The 22,442-nt window shown below is 40.6% G+C and overlaps 1 protein-coding gene across 5 annotated transcripts in view; it reads right to left on the bottom strand.

Moving 5' to 3' along the window:
• Positions 1-22,442, bottom strand: part of USP12 (ubiquitin specific peptidase 12) — a 131,940-nt gene that overhangs the window by 61,385 nt on the left and 48,113 nt on the right. For 4 of the 5 annotated variants that reach the window (XM_010593970.2, XM_010593971.3, XM_010593972.3 and 1 more), the window contains exon 2: positions 18,548-18,628. The exons of the other annotated variant lie outside the window; for it this stretch is intronic. In XM_010593970.2, coding sequence (XP_010592272.2) covers positions 18,548-18,628 — 81 coding nt within the window. The remainder of the gene's footprint in view (positions 1-18,547; positions 18,629-22,442) is intronic. 5 annotated transcript variants of the gene reach the window in all.

The following is a 22,442-nucleotide window of genomic DNA, read 5'->3' as shown; positions in this document are numbered from 1 at the left end:
ATGTGGTCTGGGATGATTTCCTCCACTCTTGTTTCTGAACACTCACTTTCTGAAAAAGGCATTGCTTTAGGGTTGAAATCTACCCTGGTTCTGGTTCTGAAGATCAAAGGGATGACTAGGTTTAAAAGCAAGGGAGACAAATTTTAAAAGGTGTCACCTTTCTCAAGGTCTGATCACTAATTTTTTCAATGGCATAGTGGACACAATGACCCATCCTTGCTTTCAAACTGCCTTCTCTAATGCCTTTTCCTCCAAGTCTTAACAAATATGCCCCCTAAATGTTTTTTATCATATTCCCATCAGTGAGGTCACTTTGAGCACATATCCCTAATATATGCGTTATTTGTTTATAAATTGTAAATGTGCCACATATTACATATACATTAAAAAATATAAAAGAATGTAATTAAGATGAAATGAATGTTTAAAACTCTTGTCCGATATATTGCACAAACTTTTGTTTTCACTAAATATCGTTAATATTTAAATGAGAGCAACAAGATTGGGGTTTTGTTTTGTTTATAACTGTGGGTTTATAGATTTTAATACAGTGATTTTGATTGTCTAGTTTATGTTCAGTCGTTTAGGTATTTGGGGGTTTGTTTAATATTTTATTTATTTTTGGTGGCAATATACACAACCATACATACCTCCATTCACAATTTCTACATGTACAGTTCAACAACATTGGTTACAAACTTCACATTGTGTCACCATTCTATCTCTGCTCATATTGTTCAATTACCATTAACTGAGGCTCTCTGCCCCTTAAAAGTTCTCATCTGTACAGACATTTGGCTTTAATGACTACCAAAGCTGGAAAAGTTATCTTCACAAACTCCAAGTGGAGAAGAGCCTCACTGAAAGCCTTTACTTTCTAAATCATGACATTTAATGTCCAAATCCTACCTATCTTGAGAGCAAGCACAGGATCTGAAACCAAACTGCCCAGGTTCATGTCTGGTTCTGCCACTTACCAGCTATCTGACCCGTCTGATCTAAACCACTCTGCTCATCAGCTTCCTCATCCATCAAGTGGGGATAATAGGATCTACTGCTTAGAATTTTGTAGAATTAAGTGAATAATCCTCATACAGCACTTAGAACATTTCCTGGCACTTCATGACTATATAGCTCCTTTTGAAACTACCTCTTCAAGCCATTTGTCCATTTTGGAAAATCAGATCAATTGAAATGAGATCACATAATCTCTAAATCTACATTTAAATTATAATAGATTGTAAAAGCAGAAATGAGTAAGAGAGGGTGATATCATCAACCCTTTGGCATTATGGGGAGTTCTGGGGGCGCCGTGGTTAAGAGCATGGCTGCTAACCAAAAGGTCGGCAGTTCAAATCCACTAGCTGCTCCTCGAAAACCCTATGGCACAGTTCTACTCTGTCCTATAGGGTCATTCTGAATCAGAATCAACTTGATGGCAACAGGTTTGGGTTTTGGTGGCATTATGGAACCTCCTCACTTCTTTCAAGATACCTCTGGGAACTGTAAGGGACATACAACTATATCACATACGCGTAGGGTGAGGGTCCAACACCATCCATATGTTAAGTACTAGTAAAATATAACTTTCATTTCTAAATAAAAATAACATTTCTATTTTAACTGGCTTTAACCACCATTATGTCAACCTTTAAGAAGTGCTTAAAAAGGACCATTTCTGAAGACGTGCACCACCTTCCCCTGTCCCCCCAGTCCTGGGGATGGGTGTGGTGCTTGGCCTATGAACATCCTTTCCAAGGAAAGGCACTCTCCCCTACCACAGCTTCGGTGCTGTTAGAACATTATCAGGAGTCCTAACCCTGGTGGCACAGTGGTTAAGTGCTATGGCTGCTAACCAAAAGGTCAGCAGTTTGAATCCACCAGGCGCTCCCTAGAAACCCTATGGGGCAGTTCTAGTCTGTCCTATAGGGTCACTATGAGTCGGAATCAAATCAGTGGCAAAGGGGTTTTTGTTTGTTTGTTTGTAATGGTGCAGTGGTTAAGCACTCATCTGGTAGCCAAAAGGTCAGCAGTTCAAACCCACCAGCCAGCTGCTTTATGGGAGAAAGAAGTGGCAGTCTACTTCGGTAAAGAGCACAGCCTTAGAAACCCTGTAGGGGCACTGCTACTCTGTCCTATAGGGCTGCAATGAATGAGGATCAACTTGAAGGCAATGGATTTTCATAACATTATACCCCGCGCTGCCCCCCAACCACCCTAGCCACAGTGAAATGGGCAGAAGGTGAGCAGCCAATCTGAAAGCAGTCCTACCATACCCTAGCGAACAACACCCTGCCTTTGTGCCACTGTCACATGCTTCCTTATAGCAACTGCCTCTCCTCTCCTCTATGCAACTTCTGCAGGGTTGCCAACTGTACACCCCGGAAGCAGAGTGGGCACCTGATCCCACCTAACCAGATGACTTAGCCCCCACAGGACTCGAGCACAGCCAGAGTTCTTTTGCCAGGTGTGACATGGATGTCCTCTGGGATCTCTGACAATGTAAACCTACAGTACGCTGTGCATCGGCTGGAGAAAAAGTGGATGAGAATGAAATCAATGAAAACGAATACAGAGCCAAGAGACATTTACCTAGGGCGGAGCCAAGACGGTGAAATAGACAGACGCTTCTGGCGAGCCCTCTTTACAACAAAGACCCGAAAAAACAAGTGAAACAAGTACATTTGTGACAAGCTGGGAGCCCTGAGCATCAAAGGCAAGCTTAGACAACGAAATGAGGGGCAGCGGGAGGAAGAGACCGTTCAGAAGTGGAGAGGAGTTACTGGACCTGAATCGCGGGGAGCCCCCAGGTACCATTCCTGGAGCGGCGGCGGTGGCGGCGGGCTGGTACTAGCATTCGGCTGCAGTTTCCTCCGGGAGAAGAAGCCAACCACACAGCCCACTCACACCTCTGGAACCTGAGGAGAACCGTGTTCTCGGCAAAAGCTAAGTACTTGCATATATTTTCCCATGCTCCCCCACCCGCAAGCTGGCTTCAGTGGCTGAATCCCTGGGCCTAAGATGAACCCTGGTGAGTACCTAGAGCCATCCTCCCAGGCTTGGGGAAGGAAAAAATTTGCAAATGGGGAGAAAAGATAATTTGATAGCTCCATTAACCAGGGGAGCTCAGGACAGAAGTGGTTCCTGTCCAGGCATAAACCGTCCATAGACCTTGAGCACCTTTCACTTCTGCATGGACCTATGTGGGCCTATTGTGGGAGAACAGGCCCTTGTTGGAAAACTCCACCCATTTCAGCTGTGCAGAGAAGAGGTGCTTGTTTGACATATGCCATTACTTTGCCTATTAAACAAGGTCCTCGCCTACCCACATTAGTGACCTAAGGACTAGTTTTCCACTCAGTTCACCCAGACACCCATGACAGAGGTCTAAAGATAACTGGTAACTCCCAGGCCTTACAACCAAAAACTCTGGATGTCCACAGTCCCTCTGCAGGACCCACCCACCTGCATGCTCTGGAGAACAGGGACACGCTTTCCTCAGAGGCACCTAGGGGTCGGTTCTCAGCCCCCTGCCTTGTTCAGAGTGTGACCCCCTTCTGCAATCAGATACCAGTATACACACCAATCACCCCTGCCCCTCTAAGACTGTAAGACAGACCCCTTCCACACACTAGATATCAGCTGCCTGGAAACCTGAGCTGAATTCATACAAGAAAAATGAATAGACTCCTAGACTGAAATACCTGATAACACCTCTAGCCAGCTGGGGACAGGACATCAGAGCTCTAAAGATGAAAATAATCAAGCTAGCTCACTCAAGCAACCCATAGGGGTATACCAAAACAAAACAAAGCAAGCAGCTACAACACAGTAAGCAAGCATAAACTAATACAATAACTTATAGATGGCTCGGAGACAACAGTCAATATCAAGTCACATAAAGAAACAGACCATGATCACCTCAACAGGCTCTCAAAACAAAGAATCCAGGGATCTTCTAGATGAAAGTGCATTCCTGGAATTACCAGAGCCAGAACACAGAAGTTTAATATGCAGAATCCTTCAAGACATCAGGAAGGAAATGATGCAATATGCAGAACAAGCCAAGAAACACACAGATAAAGCAACTGAAAGAATCAGAAAGATTATTCAGGAACATAATGAAAAGTTTAATAAGCTGGAAAAATCCATAGACAGACAGCACTCAGAAATTCAGAAGATGAACAATAAAATTACAGAATCAGATAACTTAATAGAAAGTCGAAGGAGCAGAATTGAGCAAGTCGAAGCCAGAATTTCTAAACTCGAAGATAAATCACTTGGCACTAATATATTTGAAGAAAAATCAGATAAAAGAATTAAAAAAAAAAATGAAGAAACTTTAAGAATCATGTGGGACTCTATTAAGAGAAATAACCTACGAGTGATTGGAGTACCAGAACAGGGAGGGATAACAGAAAATACAGAGAAAATTGTTGAAGATTTGTTGGCAGAAAAATTCCCTGATATTGCGAAACATCAGAAGATATCTATCCAAGATGCTCATCGAATTCCACGTAAGGTACACGTGAAAAGAAAGTCACCAAGACATATTATAATCAAACTTGCCAAAACCAAAGATAAAGAAAGAATTATAGGAGCTGTGAGGGATAAATGAAAAGTCACCTACAAAGGAGAGCCAATAAGAATAAGCTTGGACTACTTGGCGGAAACCATGCAGGCAAGAAGGCAATGGGAAGACATATTTTAAAATTTGAAGGAAAAAAATTGCCTGCCAAGAATCATATGTTCATAGAATATATCTCTTAAATATGAAGGTGAAATTAAGACATTTCCAGATAAACACAAGTTGAGGGAATTCGTAAAAACCAAACCCAAACTACAAGAAATACTAAAGGGAGTTCTCTGCTTAGAAAATCAATAATATCAGGTATCAACCCAAGACTAGAACACTGGGCAGAGCAACCAGAAGTCAACCCAGACAGGGAAATCCAAAAAAAAAAAAAAAAACGCAAGAGTATTTAAAAAAAGCTCAAAACAGGGTAACAGCGATGTTATATAAAAGAAGACAACATTAAAATAATAAAGAGGGACTAAGAAATGTAATCATACACCTTCCATATGCAGGGGAAGATACGGCAATACAAAGAAATAGTTTTCAATTTAGAAAAACAGGGGTAAATAATAAGGTAACCACAAAGAAGAGAAACTATCCTACTAATCAAAATAAAATACAAGGGAAAAATAGAGACTCAGCAGAAACAAAATCAACAACAAATATGAGGAAAGGACAATATATAAAGAAAATCTACTCAGCACATAAAATTAAGTAGGAAAAAGAAACTGTCAACAACACACAAGAAAAAGTCATCAAAATGATAGCACTAAATTCTTACCCATCCATAATTACCCTGAATGTAAATGGACTAAATATACCAATAAAGAGACAGAGAGTGGCAGAATGGATTAAAAAACAAGATCCGTCTATATGCTGCCTACAAGAGACACAGACTTAGAGACTCAAACTGAAACTCAAAGGATGGAAAAAAATATATCAAGCAAACAACAATCAAAAAAGAGCAGGAGTGGCAATACTAATTTCTGACAAAACAGACTTTAAAGTTAAATCCATCAGAAAGGATAAGGAAGGACACTATATAATGATTAAAGGGACAATACACCAAGAAGATTTAACCATATTAAATATTTATGCACCCAATGACAGGGCTGCAAGATACATAAAACAAACTCTATCAGCACTGAAAAGTGAGATAGACAGCTCCACAATAATAGTAGGCGACTTCAACACACCACTTTCGGTGAAGGACAGGACATCCAGAAAGCAGCTCGATAAAGACACAGAAGACCTAAATGCCACAATCAACCAACTTGACCTTGTAGACATATACAGAACACTCCATGCAACGGCAATCAAGTACACTTTCTTTTCTAGTGCACACGGAACATTCTCTAGAATAGACCACATATTAGGTCATAAAGCAACCCTTAGCAGAAACCAAAACACTGAAATATTACAAAGCATCCTCTCTGACCATAAGGCCATAAAAGTGGAAATGAATAACGGGAAAAGAAATCAAACACTTGGAAACTGAACAATACCCTGCTCAAAAAAGACTGCATTATAGAAGACATTAAGGATGAAATAAAGAAATTCAGAGAATCCAATGGGAATGAAAACACTTCCCATCAGAACCTTTGGGACACTGCAAAAGCGGTGCTCAGAGGCCAATTTATATCAATAAATGCACACATCTGAAAAGAAGAAAGGGCCAAAATCAAAGAATTATCCCTACAACTTGAACAAATAGAAAGACAGCAACAAAAGAAACCCACAGGCACCAGAAGAAAACGAATAATAAAAATTAGAGCTGAACTAAATGAAATAGAAAACAGAAAAACAATTGAAAGAATTTACAAGACCAAAAGTTGGTTTTTTTTTTTTTTTTTTAATATGCACACCCATGTTCATTGCAGCTCTGTTTACAACAGCAAAAAGCTGGAAGCAACCAAGGTGTCCATCAACGGATGAATGGGTAAATAAATTGTGGTATATTCACACAATGGAATACCACGCATCGATAAAGAACAGTGACGAATCTGTGAAACATTTCAGAACGTGGAGGAACCTGGAAGGCATTATGCTGAGTGAAATTAGTCAGAGGCAAAAGGACAAATATTGTATAAGACGGCTATTATAAGATCTTGAGAAATAGTATAAACTGAGAAGAACACATGCTTTTGTGGTTATGCGGGGGGGGGGAGGGAGTGGAGGAGAGGTTTATTTACTGATTAGTTAGTAGATAAGAACCACTCTAGGTGAAAGGAAGGACAACACTCAATACACGGAAGGTCAGCTCAACTGGACTGGACCAAAAGCAAAGAAGTCTCCCGGATAAACTGAATGCTTCGAAGGTCACCGAAGCAAGGGCGGGGGTTTGGGGACTATGGCTTAAGGCGGATTCGAAGTCAAATGGCAAAATGATTCTATTACGAAAACATTCTGCATCCCACTTTGAAATGTGGCGCCTGGGGTCTTAAATGCTAACAAGTGGCCATCTAAGATGCATCAATTGGTCTCAACACACCTGGATCAAAGGAGAATGAAGAACACCAAGGTCACATGATAACTATGAGCCCAAGAGACAGAAAGGGCCACAGGAACCAGAGACTTACATCATCCTGAGACCAGAAGAACTAGATGGTGCCCGGCCACAACCAATGACTGCCCTGACAGGGAGCACAACAGAGAACCCCTGAGGAAGCAGGAGATCAGTAGGATGCAGACACCAAATTCTCATAAAAAGACCAGACTTAATGGTCTGACTAAGACTAGAGGAATCCCGGAGGTCATGGTCCCCAAACCTTCTGTTGGCCCAGGACAGGAACCATTCCTGAAGACAACTCATCAGACATGGAAGGAACTGGACAATGGGTTGGAGAGAGATGCTGACGAAGAGTGAGCTACTTGTATCAGCTGGACACTTGAGACTGTGTTGGCATCTCCCGTCTCTGCCAGAACTCACGAGAGGGCCACACAGTCCCCCAACCCTGTTTTTTCCTGGCTACAGCCAAGAGCTCGAGATTCCGGGGATTCCGGTTGGTGAACTACGGGGCAACGGCTTCATTATCCACAGGGTCCACTTCAGGCTTCACCGCTGGTTTGGAACTGCCTGAGAGGGCTGCAAACCCAAACTCGGGGTTTCTGCAAACCGACAAAGCCCAGAACCGCAACTGAAGTGCCATCGCTGAGAGACCTCAGGCAAAGCCTCAGAAAAGCCTCGCCTCCTGCTCCTTCCAGGCGTCTCAGTGGTCCGCGGCCGCAGCCATATCCACTCAAGGAGAGGTTGAGGCCGGTGGAGGGCATCAATTCTCAAAAGCTGGTTTTTTGAAAAAAATCAACAAAATTGATAAACCACTGGCCAAACTGACAAAAGAAAAACAGGAGAGGGAGCAAACAACCCAAATAAGAAATAAGATGAGCGATATTACAACAGACCCAACTAAAATTAAAAGAATCATATCAGATTACAATGAAAAACTATACTCAAATTTGAAAACCTAGAAGAAATGGATGAATTCCTAGAAACAGAGTACCTACCTAAACTAACACAAACAAAGGTAGAACAACTAAATAGACCCATGAGATTGAAAAGGTAATCAAAAAACTCCCAACATAAAAAAGCCTTGGTCCAGACGGCTTCACTGCAGAGTTCTACCAATTTTTCAGAGAAGAGTTACCACGACTACTACTAAAGGTATTTCGGAGCATAGAAAAGGACGGAATACTACCAAACTCATTCTATGATGCCACCATATCCCTGATACCAAAACCAGGTAAATACACCACAAGAAAAGAAAATTACAGACTTATATCCCTCATGAACATAGATGCAAAAATCCTCAGCAAAATTCTAGCCAATAGAATTCAACAACATATCAAAAAAAATAATTCACCACGACCAAGAGAGATTCATACCAGGTATGCAGGGATGGTTCAACATTAGAAAAACAATTAGTGTAATCCCCCACATAAATAAAACAAAAGAATCACATGATTTTATGAATTGATGCAGAGAAGGCATATGGCAAAGTTCAACACCCATTCATGATAAAAACTCTCAGCAAAATAGGAATAGAAGGAAAATTCCTCAGCATAATAAAGGATATTTATACAAAGCCAACAGCCAACATCACCCTAAATGGAGAGAGCCTGAAAACATTCCCACTGAGATCAGGAACCAGACAAGGAGGCCCTTTATCACCACTCTTATTCAACATTGTGTTGGAGGTCCTAGCCAGATCAATCAGGCTAGATAAAGAAATAAAGGACATCAAGATTGGCAAGGAAGAAGTAAAAGTATCTCTATTTGCAGTTGACATGATCTTATACACAGAAAACCCTAAGGAATTCTCCAGAAAACTACTGAAACTAATAGAAGAGTTCAGCAGAGTACTGGGATACAAGATAAACATACAAAAATCAGTTGGATTCCTCTACACCAACAAAAAGAACATCGAAGAGGAAATCACCAAATGAATGCCATTTACAGTAGCCCCCAAGAAGATAAAATAATTAGGAATAAATCTCACCAGAGATGTAAAAGACTTATACAAAGAGAACTACAGTACACTTCTGCAGGAAACCAAAAGAGACTTACATAAGTGGAAAAACCTTGCTCGTGGACAGGAAGACTTAACACTGTAAAAATGTCTATTCTACCAAAAACGATCTATACATTTAATGCTATTCCGATCCAAATCCCAATGACATTCTTTACATGAGATGGAGAAACAAATCACCAACTTCATATGGAAGGGAAGAGCCTCTAGATAAATAAGGCATTACTGAAAAAGAAGAACAAAGCGGGAGGCCTTACCCTGCCTGATTTTTAGAACCTATTATACCGCCACAGTAGTCAAAACAGCCTGACGCTGGTACAACAGATACATAGACCAGTGGAAAAGAATTGAGAATCCAGACATAAATCCATCCACATATGAGCAGTTGACATTTGACAAAGGCCCCAAAACAGTTAAATGGGGAAAAGACAGTCTTTTTAACAAATGGTGCTGGCATAACTGGGTATCCATCTGCAAAAAAATGAAACAAGACCCATACCTCACTCCACGCACAAAAACTAACTCAAAATGGATCAAAGACCTAAATATAAAATCTAAAACGATAAAGATCATGGAAGAAAAAATAGGGACAACAATAGGAGCCCTAATACATGGCATAAACAGTATACAAAACATTAAGAATGCAGAAGAAAAACTAGATAACGGGGAGCTCCTAAAAATCAAACACCTATGCTCATCCAAACACTTCACCAAAAGAGTAAAAAGACTACCTACAGACTGGGAAAAAGTTTTTAGCTATGACATTTCTGATCAGCGCCTAATCTCTAAAATGTACGTGATACTGCAAAAACTCAACTACAAAAAGACAACCCAATTAAAAAATGGGCAAAAGATATGAGTAGACACTTCACTGAAGAAGACATTCAGGTAGCTAACAGATATATGAGGAAATGTTCACGATCATTAGCCATTAGAGAAATGCAGATCAAAACTACGATGAGATTTCATCTCACTCCAACAAGACTGGCATTAATCCAAAAAACACCAAATAATCAATGGTGGAGAGACTGGAGCAATTACGCACTGCTAGGGGGAATGTAAAATGGTACAACTACTTTGGAAATCGATTTGGCGCTTCCTTAAAAAGCTAGAAATAGAACTACCATAGGATCCAGCAGTCCCACTCCTTGGAATATATCCTAGAGAAATAAGGGCCTTTACAAGAACAGATATATGCACACCCATGCTTACTGCAGCACTGTTTACAATAGCAGCCACAGTGCCCATCAATGGATGAATGGATAAATAAATTATGGTATATTCACACAATGGAATACTACGCATCGATAAAGAACAGTGAGGAATCTGTGACACATTTCATAACATGGAGGAACCTGGAAGGCATTATGCTGAGTGCATTTAGTCAGTTGCAAAAGGACAAATATTGTATAAGACCACTATTATAAGAATTTGAGGGATAGTTTAAACTGAGAAGAAAACATTCTTTTGCAGTTATGAGACAGGAGAGGGAGGAAGAGTGGGAGAGGGGTATTCACTAATTAAACAGTAGATAAGAACTACTTTAGGTAATGGGAAATACAGCACACAATACAGGGGAGGTCAGCACAGCTGGACTAAACCAAAAGCAAAGAAGTTTCCTGAATACACTGAATACTTCGAAAACCAGCATAGCAGGGCAGGGGTTTCGGGACCATGGTTTCAGGGGATATCTAAGTCAACTGGCATAATAAAATCTATTAAGAAAACATTCTGTGTCCCACTTTGAAGAGTGGCGTCTGGGGTCTTAAATGCTAGCAAGCAGCCATCTAAGAGGCATCAATTGGTCTCAATCCACCTGGATCAAAGGAGAATGAAGAACACCAAGGACACAAGGCGATTACCAGCCCAAGAAACAGAAAGGGCCACATGAACCAGAGACTACATCATCCTGAGACCAGAACTAGATGGTGCCTGGCCACAACCGATGACTGCCCTGACAGGGAACATAACAGAGAACCCCTGAGGGAGCAGGAGAGCAGTGGGATGCAGACCCCAAATTCTCATAAGACCAGACTTAATGGTCTGACCAAAACTAGAGGGACCCTGGTGGTCATGGTCCCCAGGCCTTCTGTTGGCCCAGGACAGGAACCATTCCCGAAGCCAACTCTTCAGACATGGATTTGACTGGACAATGGGTCGGAGAGGGATGCTGGTGAGGAGTGAGCTTTTTGGATCAGGTGGACACAAGACTATGTTGGCACCTCCTGCCTGGAGGGGAGATGAGAGGGTGGAGGGGGTTAGAAGCTGGCAATGTGGACACGAAGAGAGAGTGGAGGGAGAGAGCAGCTGTGTCATTAGGGGGAGAGTAGTTGGGAGTGTGTAGCAAGGTGCATATGGGTTTTTGTGTGACTGACTTGATTTGTAAACTTTCACTTAAAGCGCAATAAAAATTATTTAAAAAAAAGAGAGAGAGAGACATTTATGTAACCAACTTTATTAGCACCTAAATGGAAAGAAAATTTTGTTTTTATTCCTCTTTCTTCCATACTGGGCCCTGCTCCCTGGATCCAGAATTCTAACTAATGACTATTAGTAATTCAGATTAAATAGGCTTTTATGGATGGTCTAGGGAGTCGATCATTCAATCGTAATTCTATACCAAAGATTTTAGTGAAAGTGTATTTCACAGTAGTATTACAAATAATTTATTAAGCCTAATCCATTTGTGTATTGGGGCCTACCTAAAAAAAAAAAAAAGGAAAATTAACATCAAATCGCACAGTAAAACAATGAAGGAAGGTTATTCAAAAAAATGTATAGACTGCATGGAAAAAAAAAAGCGTTACTACTAGTTTAACTCATTCTCTACTACCAACTCTACTAAAATAGTCACTGGCTTTAAAATATAAGGAAAAAAGAGCAAAATCTGATTTGTCAGATTAAAGGAATTTGTTTTCAAAGAATTTAGCTGACCATATTAAATGCTAGAATGTGACTGGGATATTTTACACCAAGGGAAAGCCTCCAAAGGCTCCTTTGCCTATTCTAAATAGTTTCTGAACCCCCAAACTACACTAGCGTTTCTCCTTTCTGACTTCCAATAATACCAGGAATATTTATGTATCTATTTTTTTATAGGAGATAAGGAAACCCTGGTGGCTTAGTGGTTAAGTACTACAGCTGCTAACCAAAAGGTCAGCAGTTCGAATCCACCAGGCGCTCCTTGGAAACTCCATGGGGCAGTTCTACTCTGACCTATAGGGTCGCTATGAGTCGGAATCGACTCGATGGCAACAGGTTTGGTTTTACAGGAGATAAGCCAAAAGGAAATCTCCACATGTGTGTCCAACTGCCTCCATGAACAACTGTCTCCTCTGCCACAAGATCAGAAGAAGTGGATGGTGCCTGGCTACCATTATTGAAAGTTCTGATCAAAGATTCAATAGAAGAATCCTGATCAAAAGGGAAAAAAATACAGAACAGAATTCCAAATTCTCATGGAATCCAGACTTTACGGAGCCACTGAGGCTGGGGTGAATCCCCAAAACTACTGCCCTGAGATAATCTTTAAACCTTAAACCAAAAATATTCCCTGAAGTCATCTTTAAAATCAATAGTTTAGCTTAACTAGTAAAGAATGTCTGCCTTGAGCTCTGCATTGTGCTCTTTTATAGAACTATCTACATGGGATCAAACTGAAAACAGCAACTCAAAGGTTAGACAGGAAGCTTAGGGGGCAGTGAGTTCATGTTAATGGGGGAGGCCAATTCGGAAAAGGAGGGTAAAATGGTACACAACTTGAAGACTGTAGTCAATGTCACTGAATTATACATGCAGAAATTGGTGCATGTTTTGCTGTGTATATTTTTAACAACAAAAATAAATCATTTTAAAAAGGGAATCTACACTGTATGCATTATGCAAACTACAGTGACAAACAAAGAAATTATCATGAAGAGTAAACTCCCATAAAAGCCATTATTTGTGGTAATATTTTTTTTAATTAATTTTTATTGTCCTTTAAGTGAAAGTTTACAAATCAGGTTATTTGTGGTAATATTCTTGAAAGATAAAAATATTTGCAACTGTAAATAATGGAATATAAGCTGTCTCCAACAATGCTGACAGTAGTCACTGTGTTGAATTTCCTGCTAGGTTAATTAAACTGCAGTTACTTTCTCTTATCCGTTAAAAAAAAAAGTCTAATTTTCTACCTGCCCAAATACATGTACTAGTCCCTAGAGGCAGTGCTCTGAGTAATCCTACCACTGATGGCAGCAAAAGAGAAATGAAATCAGGCATACAAAAGGAACTCTTTCCATATACTCCTTTTGTAAAGCAATTCAAATGAACCTAGCACACCTAGCCAAAAGCAGAACGGTGGAAAGAAAATATGTGTGCCTCATTTTAACAAAATCCAATTGTTAGAAAAGATTAACCAAGACTCTTAAAGCAGCCCACAGTCAAGTGTGTACAGCACTAGCTACTTAGCAAACAGGTGTGGTGTTGGTGGATGCCTTCAAGTTGATTCTGACTCACAGTGACCCCATGTGACAGATCAGACCTGCCCATAGGGTTTTCTAATAGGGACAGGAAAAAAAAAAGTTAGAGTGCTGACCTCTGAATTAACTAAGCCACCCCCCCAAAAGAGTGCCAATCATAATTAAGCAACACCTATAGGCAGTGTGACAAGTCTACAAATAGAAAGGGGGAAGGGAAGAGAGAAACAGACGAGTGATAGCTTCAGAGCTGAAAAGCAGGACTCACAGGAAAAGATTAAAGGTAAGGAATATAGCTGTGAAGTAGCCTGGGAACATAATCACAGGAAAAATTAATCACTATACTAGTTCTCTAAGGAGCCGTGGTGGCGCAGTGGTTAAGCACTCTGCTGTGAACTCACCAGCCACTCTGCAGAAGAAAGATATGGCAATCTGCTTCTGTAAAGATTAGAGCCTTGGAACCCCTACGGATGGGGCACTTCTACTCTGTTCTGTAGGGCTGCTATCAGTCAGAACGGACTCCACGGCAATGGGTCTGGTCTTGTGGTGTATACCAGTCCTCCTGATCTACTCAAATCTCTGACTGATTTTTGAGCGTAAGTCAAGGCGTTCAACCACTGCCAGGGCCCTAGTTAACTTCAGAGATCTCAATTCTTGTTATAACAATGAGACACAGAGACAAGAAACTGTATTCGTACTCATCAGATGAATCACTCAAGAAGGTGAAGACAAATCCTCTTAGTTCTGATGGTCCTTTTCTAACTTTACAGCCTCCGGCTTATCTTGATGTTACTGAGCTTCAAGGGGAAGCACAAATACTACCTTTTCAATCTCTACAGATCCACAAGGAGTAATAAAAACAACACCTTTGTAGAAACACTTTTTCTACACAACTGACATCAGTATTTTGATCTAGACATCAGATTAAATTAAAAACAACATACCAGAAAAAATATAATACAGCTTTAGAACTTATATGATTTTTATCTAGGATGTTATTTTACTTGTTCTGAGGCTAGCTACAAAAAAGTTTACAGCTAGAGATAAAATGGAGAAGCTGAAATATTTATATTGGTAAAAGTAAAACAGCCTCCAATACAGGAAATACTATTGTTTGAAAGAAAATGGATCCTTCTGGGACACTACCAGAAAGCCAAAAGCGCTCACAATGGGCACAGCTTTACTACAATTCCGGACACACATCAGCTTTGGAGTGTAAAGCAAATAAGGGCAGTGGGCACAGCGAAGCAGCAACAGAACAAGAGTGGAGAAAATGGGTTTTGACATCCCTGGAATTTTAATGAGGCTGTGGATCACTAGACAACTCTGTATGTGAGCATGAACATTTACTGTGTTATTAGAAATAGAGACAGATTCCCAGTAAAACGACAGTAAAGGAACAGATTAGGTAAAAAACAAAAAGGCCAAAGAGTGTGATAAAGAAGACAACCACAGACTAGAGACATCAGCAACCGTTCAGAGGACAGAGGGCAGATGAAGGAGGGGTAAATGAATTGGCAGAGCAGAAAAAGTGGAGGCCTAAGTGTCTTCGAGGGAGAGGCAAAGGAGAAACAAGCTGATTCACCTTCGAAAGGTTCAGGAATTGGCGGAGAAGGGAAGGGAGAAACGTCCAAGAACGAAGTCTAGTTGTAAGTTTTAACGGACTGTTTATAGACACCCAACCCTGCAGAAGACTGCAGGCTTCATTTCCACAGAAATGGAACAAGAGAAACTCTGGATTCAAAGACCTTGCAGACAGAAGACAGCAGTGAGGCACCTAAAAGGATTAAGTTAAACTCTGAATTAAGCCACTTCCAGGCAGAGTCCGCTCTGTAGAAAATAAATAACCCTAGAGAAGAGGCCTCTAGCTAGTGAAAACAGGGGTGAAGGGGGGTGGTAGCAGGACTATTTAAAAAGCCAGTTTGCCAGAAGTCACCCCACAGTGAAACCCATGGTTAAGAAGCTCTGCTCATAATACACAAAGGCTCCAATCAGCTCTTTAGAGTCTCACTTTCATATATGAAATCTGAGAAAAACTCCCAACAGGAAACACAGCTTAAAACAAGGGAAAAAATGAACTCAGAGGTCTCAGGAACAACCCAGTAAGCATAAGAAAGTGTCAGTAACAACAAAAAGTATAAATAATATCCCTGGAAAGATAATAGAAGATATTTCCTCCATGAAACACAAGTAAAAAAATAAACATAACACTGTAAAATAAAAAGTGCAAAGAGCTGGACAAAAACAAACTTGTTGCCGTCGAGTCGACTCTGGCTCATAGCAACCATACAGGACAAAGCAGAACTGCCCCATATGGCTTCCAAAGAGTAACTGGTGGATTCAAACTGCGGACCTTTTGGTTAGCAGCCAAAGTCTTAACCACCACGCCACCAGGGCTCCGGACAAATAGTACAAGAAACTGTCTAAAATGTAGACAAAAAGGTAGATGATCAGAAATGGGGGAAAAAAAAGAAAATTAGAGAACTGATCTCTTTCAATATTCAACTAACAGGATATTCAAAAGACAGAACAGAGAAATTACATTAAAAGTGACGGAATTACCCAAAAACTACTGCTAGAAATTTTGTAGAACTGAAGAACATGAGACTCTAGTCTGAATGGGCCCATAAAATACCCAGTACAGTTTAACAGAGGGCGACTACCAAGACACATCAAATTTCCTAACATTGTTATGAATAAAAGGAAAATCCTAAAAGCCCCCAAAAATTTTTTAAAAAGTCACAGAGAAGATCAAGAATCAGAATGGCATCAGGCTTCTCAAGAGCAACAACAGAAGCCAGAAGGCAATGGAGTAGCCTTCAAAGTTCTGAAGGAAGATCCCTTAACACAGAATCTGTAACTAAAGGAGCCAAAACATTTGTAGATACACAAGGCCTCAAAGTTTATCTACTATCCAGGCAAACCTCCTGAAGAAGCTACCACAGGATCTGCTCCATGAAGGAAGGGAGAAAACCAAAAAAGAAGACAGGATCAAGAAAACAAGAAGTGAAAAGCATTTCCAGAGCAACAGAAAATAAAATGTCTGGACAAAGGCTCCACAGCAGGCATGGTGAACACCAGTCCACTTAAAGCGAGAGGGCTGAGGTTAAGTTTGCCTGATAGGTATGACTCCGTGGGACCTGGCATTGAGAAGATGTTTTGGGGGCTTTTTTTTTTTTTCCAGTTCTTTTAAAGGGTTTGAGAAGAACACACAAAAATTACGGACATGAAAAAATAAAGCAATGATTAATTTCAGGCAAAACAAAGTTATACAAAGAAGGGAAATGCAATCATAATATAACCTGGCTCACTTGGGAACAATATTTACATCTTTATAAGGAAAATACTGAACAGTGATGAAATATTGTGATATAAGCATACTGTGAGAATACGGGGAAAGTCAAGCTGGCAGGTGATGGTTGAGGAAGAGAGCTGAATTTCTAATCTACCGTAACAGGCAGTCAGTAGATTTAAAAGAAAAAAAAAGGAGGTACCAGTATTTTATTTAGAATTCGAAGGTTATTGTTTGTTAGGTGCCACTGAGTTGATTCCAACTCATAGCAACCTCACGTACAACAGAACGAAACACTGCCTGGTCCTGCGCCATCGTCACAACCGTTGCTATGTCTGAGCCCATTGCTGCCTTCCAACCTGAGGGGCTCATCTTCCACCAAGATATCAGACAGTGTTCCACTGCTATTCATATGGTTTTTACTGGCCAGTTTTTTCAAAAGTAGATCTCCAGGTCCTTCTCCCCAGTCTGTCTTAGTCTGGTAGCTCCACTGAAACCTGTCCACTATGGGTGACCCTGCTGGCATCTGAAATACTGGTGGCATAGCTTCCACCATCACAGCAACAGGCAAGCCACCACACAATGACAAACTGACAGACACGTGGTGGAGAATATGAAGGTAAATTCTAGGGAAAAAAATAGCTAGAGGAGTGATGGGTAGCTTCTTCTGGAGAGGCAGAGAAGAGTAGGGGACTGCTGATTCATTGTTATAAACTTTATGGTGCACAGAAACAATCTGCAAAGCAAGGGAAACACACACATCACTTTAACTGCTATCCTCAAATCTATCTCACAGGTCATAGTCACATACTACCGTTCAAAGGTAAACCAATGTGTTCAAAACAATGTACTGTGTTACCTGTATTATCATATCATTCATATGTAAAAACCCAAACCAAACCCACTGCCGTTGAGTGGATTCCAACTCATAGCGACCCTACAGGACAGAGCAGAAGGAGCACCTGGCGGATTCGAATTGCTGACCTTTTGGTTAAGCAGCTGTAGCGCTTAACCACTACGCCACCAGGGTTTCCTCATTCATATATATATATATATATATATATACACATTTTTTTTTATATACCCACCATAGGTCCCCCTGATAGAGTACAACAGTATAAAATAAACTACCACAACAATTATATAACAGATTTGTAATATTGTCTGGTGACTCAGAGAAGACAAAGAATGGTCAGAGTTAGAAATTCTTAAAGAAAGCTCTTCCAAAGTTTTAATAATGTAAATTATTAGAACTAAGTATACCTCCACAAGGACTGTGGGTTTTTTTTCCTTCATTTTCCACTTCCATGTCTATAGTGCTGGTACAGCGCCAGAATACTCTCTAACGTGGAGGCATTTACACGGCTGTATCTATAGCTGTGCATGTGGACCATTCATAATTCAGGCATTTAAATAATTCTCATGACTCAGGAGATGATCTGGTCGAAGCTATATGAAATTCTGCTTATAGGACAAATCAGGCTGACAGGGTAGAAATTGCTTCTAATACTCTGAAGACTTCAGGCAGCTGTTTCCCTGCCCTTAAAGGTAATTTTACAATGCCAAATCAAGTTTCTTGGTGTTTAATTCTACTGTACAAACTTTTTTTCTTTAACAAATTATTAATGCAATTTTCAGTTTTCAAACTGCTTCCAATCATAATTGTGGAGGCTAAGTATCAATGGATACTTACGTTGACTAATCCAAAATAGTGCTCATTGACTGGAAACTGCTCTGGACCAATCTCTTTCTCTAATGCCGAGGCATTGGCGCCCTATAAAATGGAAAACAAAAATCTTAGTCATTAGAGTATCTGACACGGCTACAATTACAGAGGCATAATGGAGTCATTCTTTAAAAAATTCATCTATGCTCCCTATAATGCATAAAAACACTAAGAGAAAATAAAATAGGATACTAAAGAATAAAAGCTTCTAATAATTCGACTAAAAAGTAGTTTACAGAAACTTTCTCATGGAGCAAAAGACTGGATCAAAGAAATATTCCTAACTTGTTCTTCTTTTCTAAGTAGGAATTAAAGCCCCTAAAGACCCTGGGTGGTGTAGACTGTTAACACTCAGCTGTTAACCGAAAGCTTGACAGTTGGAGTCTACCTAGAGGTGCCTCAAAAAAAAAAAAGAGTCTGGTGATCTACTTCCAAAATATCAGCCATTCCAAACAGCACTCCGGCACACAGGGAGTCATCATGCATGGGAATCCCGGCTCAACCACAAATGGTTTTTTTTATCATGTATGTTAATGGGACAGTAATCTGAGAGCAAGGAGCCCTGGAGGCACAGTGGTTAAGTGCTCAGCTGCTAACCACAACGGTGGTGGTTGAAATCCACCAGTAGCTTCACAGGAGAAAAGACCTAGAGATCTGCTTCCGTAAAGATAAAAGCCTAGAAAACCCTACAGGGCAGTTCTACTCTGTCTGATAGGGTTGCTATGAGTCAGAATCCACCCCATGGCACACAACAATCATCTAAGAGCAGCCATCTTGGTGAACTGAAACTTTGTGCATTTAATATGAATATATTCAATGACTTAGCAATTCTTCTGAGGTACCTATCTAAGAAATTCTCACACAGAACTAAAAGGTAACAAGAATGCTTACTGCAAAAGCTTGTGAGCTGCCATCTAAGATATTCCAGATTCCAACCCGTCTGGAGTGAGGGAAGATTAGTCCAAAGGACTAATGGAACACAACTACCATGGCCTCCACTAATATGAGTCCAGCACAACTAGATAGTGCCCGGCTACCACCACTGACTGCTCTGACAGGGATCACAATAGAGGGTCCCAGACAGAGCTGGAGAAAAATGTAAGAACAAAATTCAAACTCACATAAAAAAGACCAGACTTACTGGCCTGACAGAGACTGGAAAAACCTTGAGAGGAAAAACCTCTGGATACCTTTTAACTCAGTAAGAAAGTTACTCCTGAGGTTGAACTTTCAGCCATAGATTAGACAGGCCCATAAAATGAACAATAATACTTGTAGCTCAACCATGTATACGAGGCTAAACGGGCACACCAGCCCAGGGGCAAGGACAAGAAGGCAGGAGGGGACAGGAAAGCTGGATGAATGGAAATGGGGAACCCAAGGTCAAGAAGGGGAGAGCACTGACACATCACGGAGTTGACAACTAATATCACAAAACAATATGTGTATTAATCGTTTAATGAGAAACTAATTTGCTCTGTAAACCTTCATCTAAAGCATAAAAAAATGTTTTTTAAACAATACATATTAAATATCATACAAAAAAAAGAATGTTTACTGCAGTGTCATTTATGATTGCAGAGCTGACAGCAATCTAGCTGGTCCATCATGAGAGGAACAGATAATACTACCTAGTAGCGTCAGAATAAATGAATCCGATTTCCATACATAAACATGGATAAACTTCAAAATCATTATGTTAAATTACAAAACACCACTAGTATGTATGCGTGTGTACGTGTGTGTGTATACATACACACACACACATAACACATGGAGAGTGGACTAAAAGGGTGTATATTAAATATACTTGAATGGATGCTGGAAGTGGACTGGAAAATGAAATTGAGGATGAAGGATAAAGAGGAAAAAAAATAAAATCCAACAAAAGAAGGGCCTTGCACAGACTATAATAGCGTGCTACAGTCTGAGGAAGATGACCGACTAAATCCTGAGCACCCGAAGGCCTTGAATAAAAAATGGAGGAGGGAGGGGTTAGGGACTAGCGCCCTGAGCACTACGTGCGGGTAAATCACAGACACCGGTACTAAGTGGAATCAGAATGTACTCTGAAAGATAAATTAAAGCAATTCTGATAAGTCTAGATATGTTTGCCTTGAAAATTCCCAAGAATTTTTGATGTGTTACCAGATAAATATAACCAATATGATATTACTCAAAAAATACCCAAATATCACTTTGAAGAGTTATATATAAAGACAACGCACACAATAAGCCTCCTCAATTATCCTGACTATATGGTTAACCACACATCAGTCTTTAGAATCCCACACCTGCTCTTTCCTTATTTGGCTCAGTTCCGGACCCTGCGACATCTCTGTTAAACACTGCATCCTCACAGTCACTTCCTGATAGGTCAAGACTGAAAATTAAGTCCTGATTAAAGATATCTGATGAGTTGGTAAGGCGGCCCTAGTGGTGCAACGGTTAAGCACTTGGCTGCTAACCAAAAGGCTGAAGGATCAAACCCAACAGTGGCTCCACGGGACAAAAGACAAGGCGATCTGCTCCCATAAAGAATACAGCCTCAGAAACCCTGCTGGTCAGCTCTACTCTGTCACATGGGGTCACTATGAGTTACAATTGACCCAACAGCATCCAACAACAACGATGAGTTAGTGGACAGGTTCTACCAAAACATGACATTTTCGCTAAAGTCTTCCAGCCAACCATCATCTGTATATATATATATGACACTCGTTATTTTCTTAATTTCGGATTTACTTATTCAACTATTACAGCACCCCCCAAGATCCACTGAACAAAAGTGTCTGCCTAGTGGGAATGCTGCTCCCACTCCTACCCCCGTCGGCTCAAGGGCCTTGTCACAAAATTTCCTCACATATGTTGAAAAGTATCAGTAAGCCCAGATTTTTACCATCTACTCTAAAAATTCAAAAGGAGCCCCTGTGATGCAGTGGTTAAGCGCTCAGCTGCTAACCACAAGGTCACCGGTTTGAACCCACCAGCTGCTCCATGGAAGAAAACACCTGGCAAACTGCTTCCTCAAAGATTACAGCCTTGGAAACCCTGTGGGGCAATTCTACCCCATCCTATAGGGTAGCTATGAGTTCGAATTTGATTCAATAACAATGGGTGTAAAAATTCAAACTGAAAATTGGTTTATTCAAATTGGTATAATCTCTCCAGTCTTCCCCTCCCAAAAAAAAAAGAAACAAAAGAAAAGGTGCTGTTATCTAAAGTACAATCTCATACATATAACTGGAACACTAAAAAACCAGCATATATACCTGAGGAAGGCACTTCTGGCCCTTAGGATGAACTAAGAACAGAACGGCATGCAAGCACTGTCCTCCCAGTGTCAGAGCAGCAGCATCAGGCCACACACCTTCTACTCTAACCATCCCAGATGGCCCTCTTGTCCCCATGTATACCGTGTGGTACTTTCCTTCACTGGCTTAGAATGCCCCTCCTCCACCCCCACATTGTCCTCATGGTAGTTTCGTTATTTACTATCCTCTCTGTTCACCTGTGCCTCAGCTTCCTAACTCTAAAAGGAAAATGTCACCACCTACTTTACAGGATGGCCAAAAGAAGTAATTGAGCTTTAACTTTTTGAAAGGCATTTGGAGGTGTGTGGCACATAGGCAGGCGTCCCATAACTGTTGGTTCTCTTCTCCCTCTTCCTACCAATCACCAGAAGGAAGAAGGAAAAAAAAGCTACTCTCACTGGCTAGTAATGGTAGTAAATGTGATCAGGTTCAAGCAAACGCTAGAAAATAACAAAGAGGCGAAAATCATAAGAAAAAAAAGAAAGCTGTAATACAAAAAATAGACCTTCTTTCTCCTGACAACAAAGCACAACCAAAACCCAATTATG

The sequence above is a fragment of the Loxodonta africana genome, chromosome 23 (genome assembly GCF_030014295.1).
Source record: "Loxodonta africana isolate mLoxAfr1 chromosome 23, mLoxAfr1.hap2, whole genome shotgun sequence".
Classification (NCBI taxonomy): domain Eukaryota; kingdom Metazoa; phylum Chordata; class Mammalia; order Proboscidea; family Elephantidae; genus Loxodonta; species Loxodonta africana.
The sequence above is the reverse complement of the archived record's forward strand: the minus strand, read 5'-3'. Positions and strand labels throughout refer to the sequence as shown.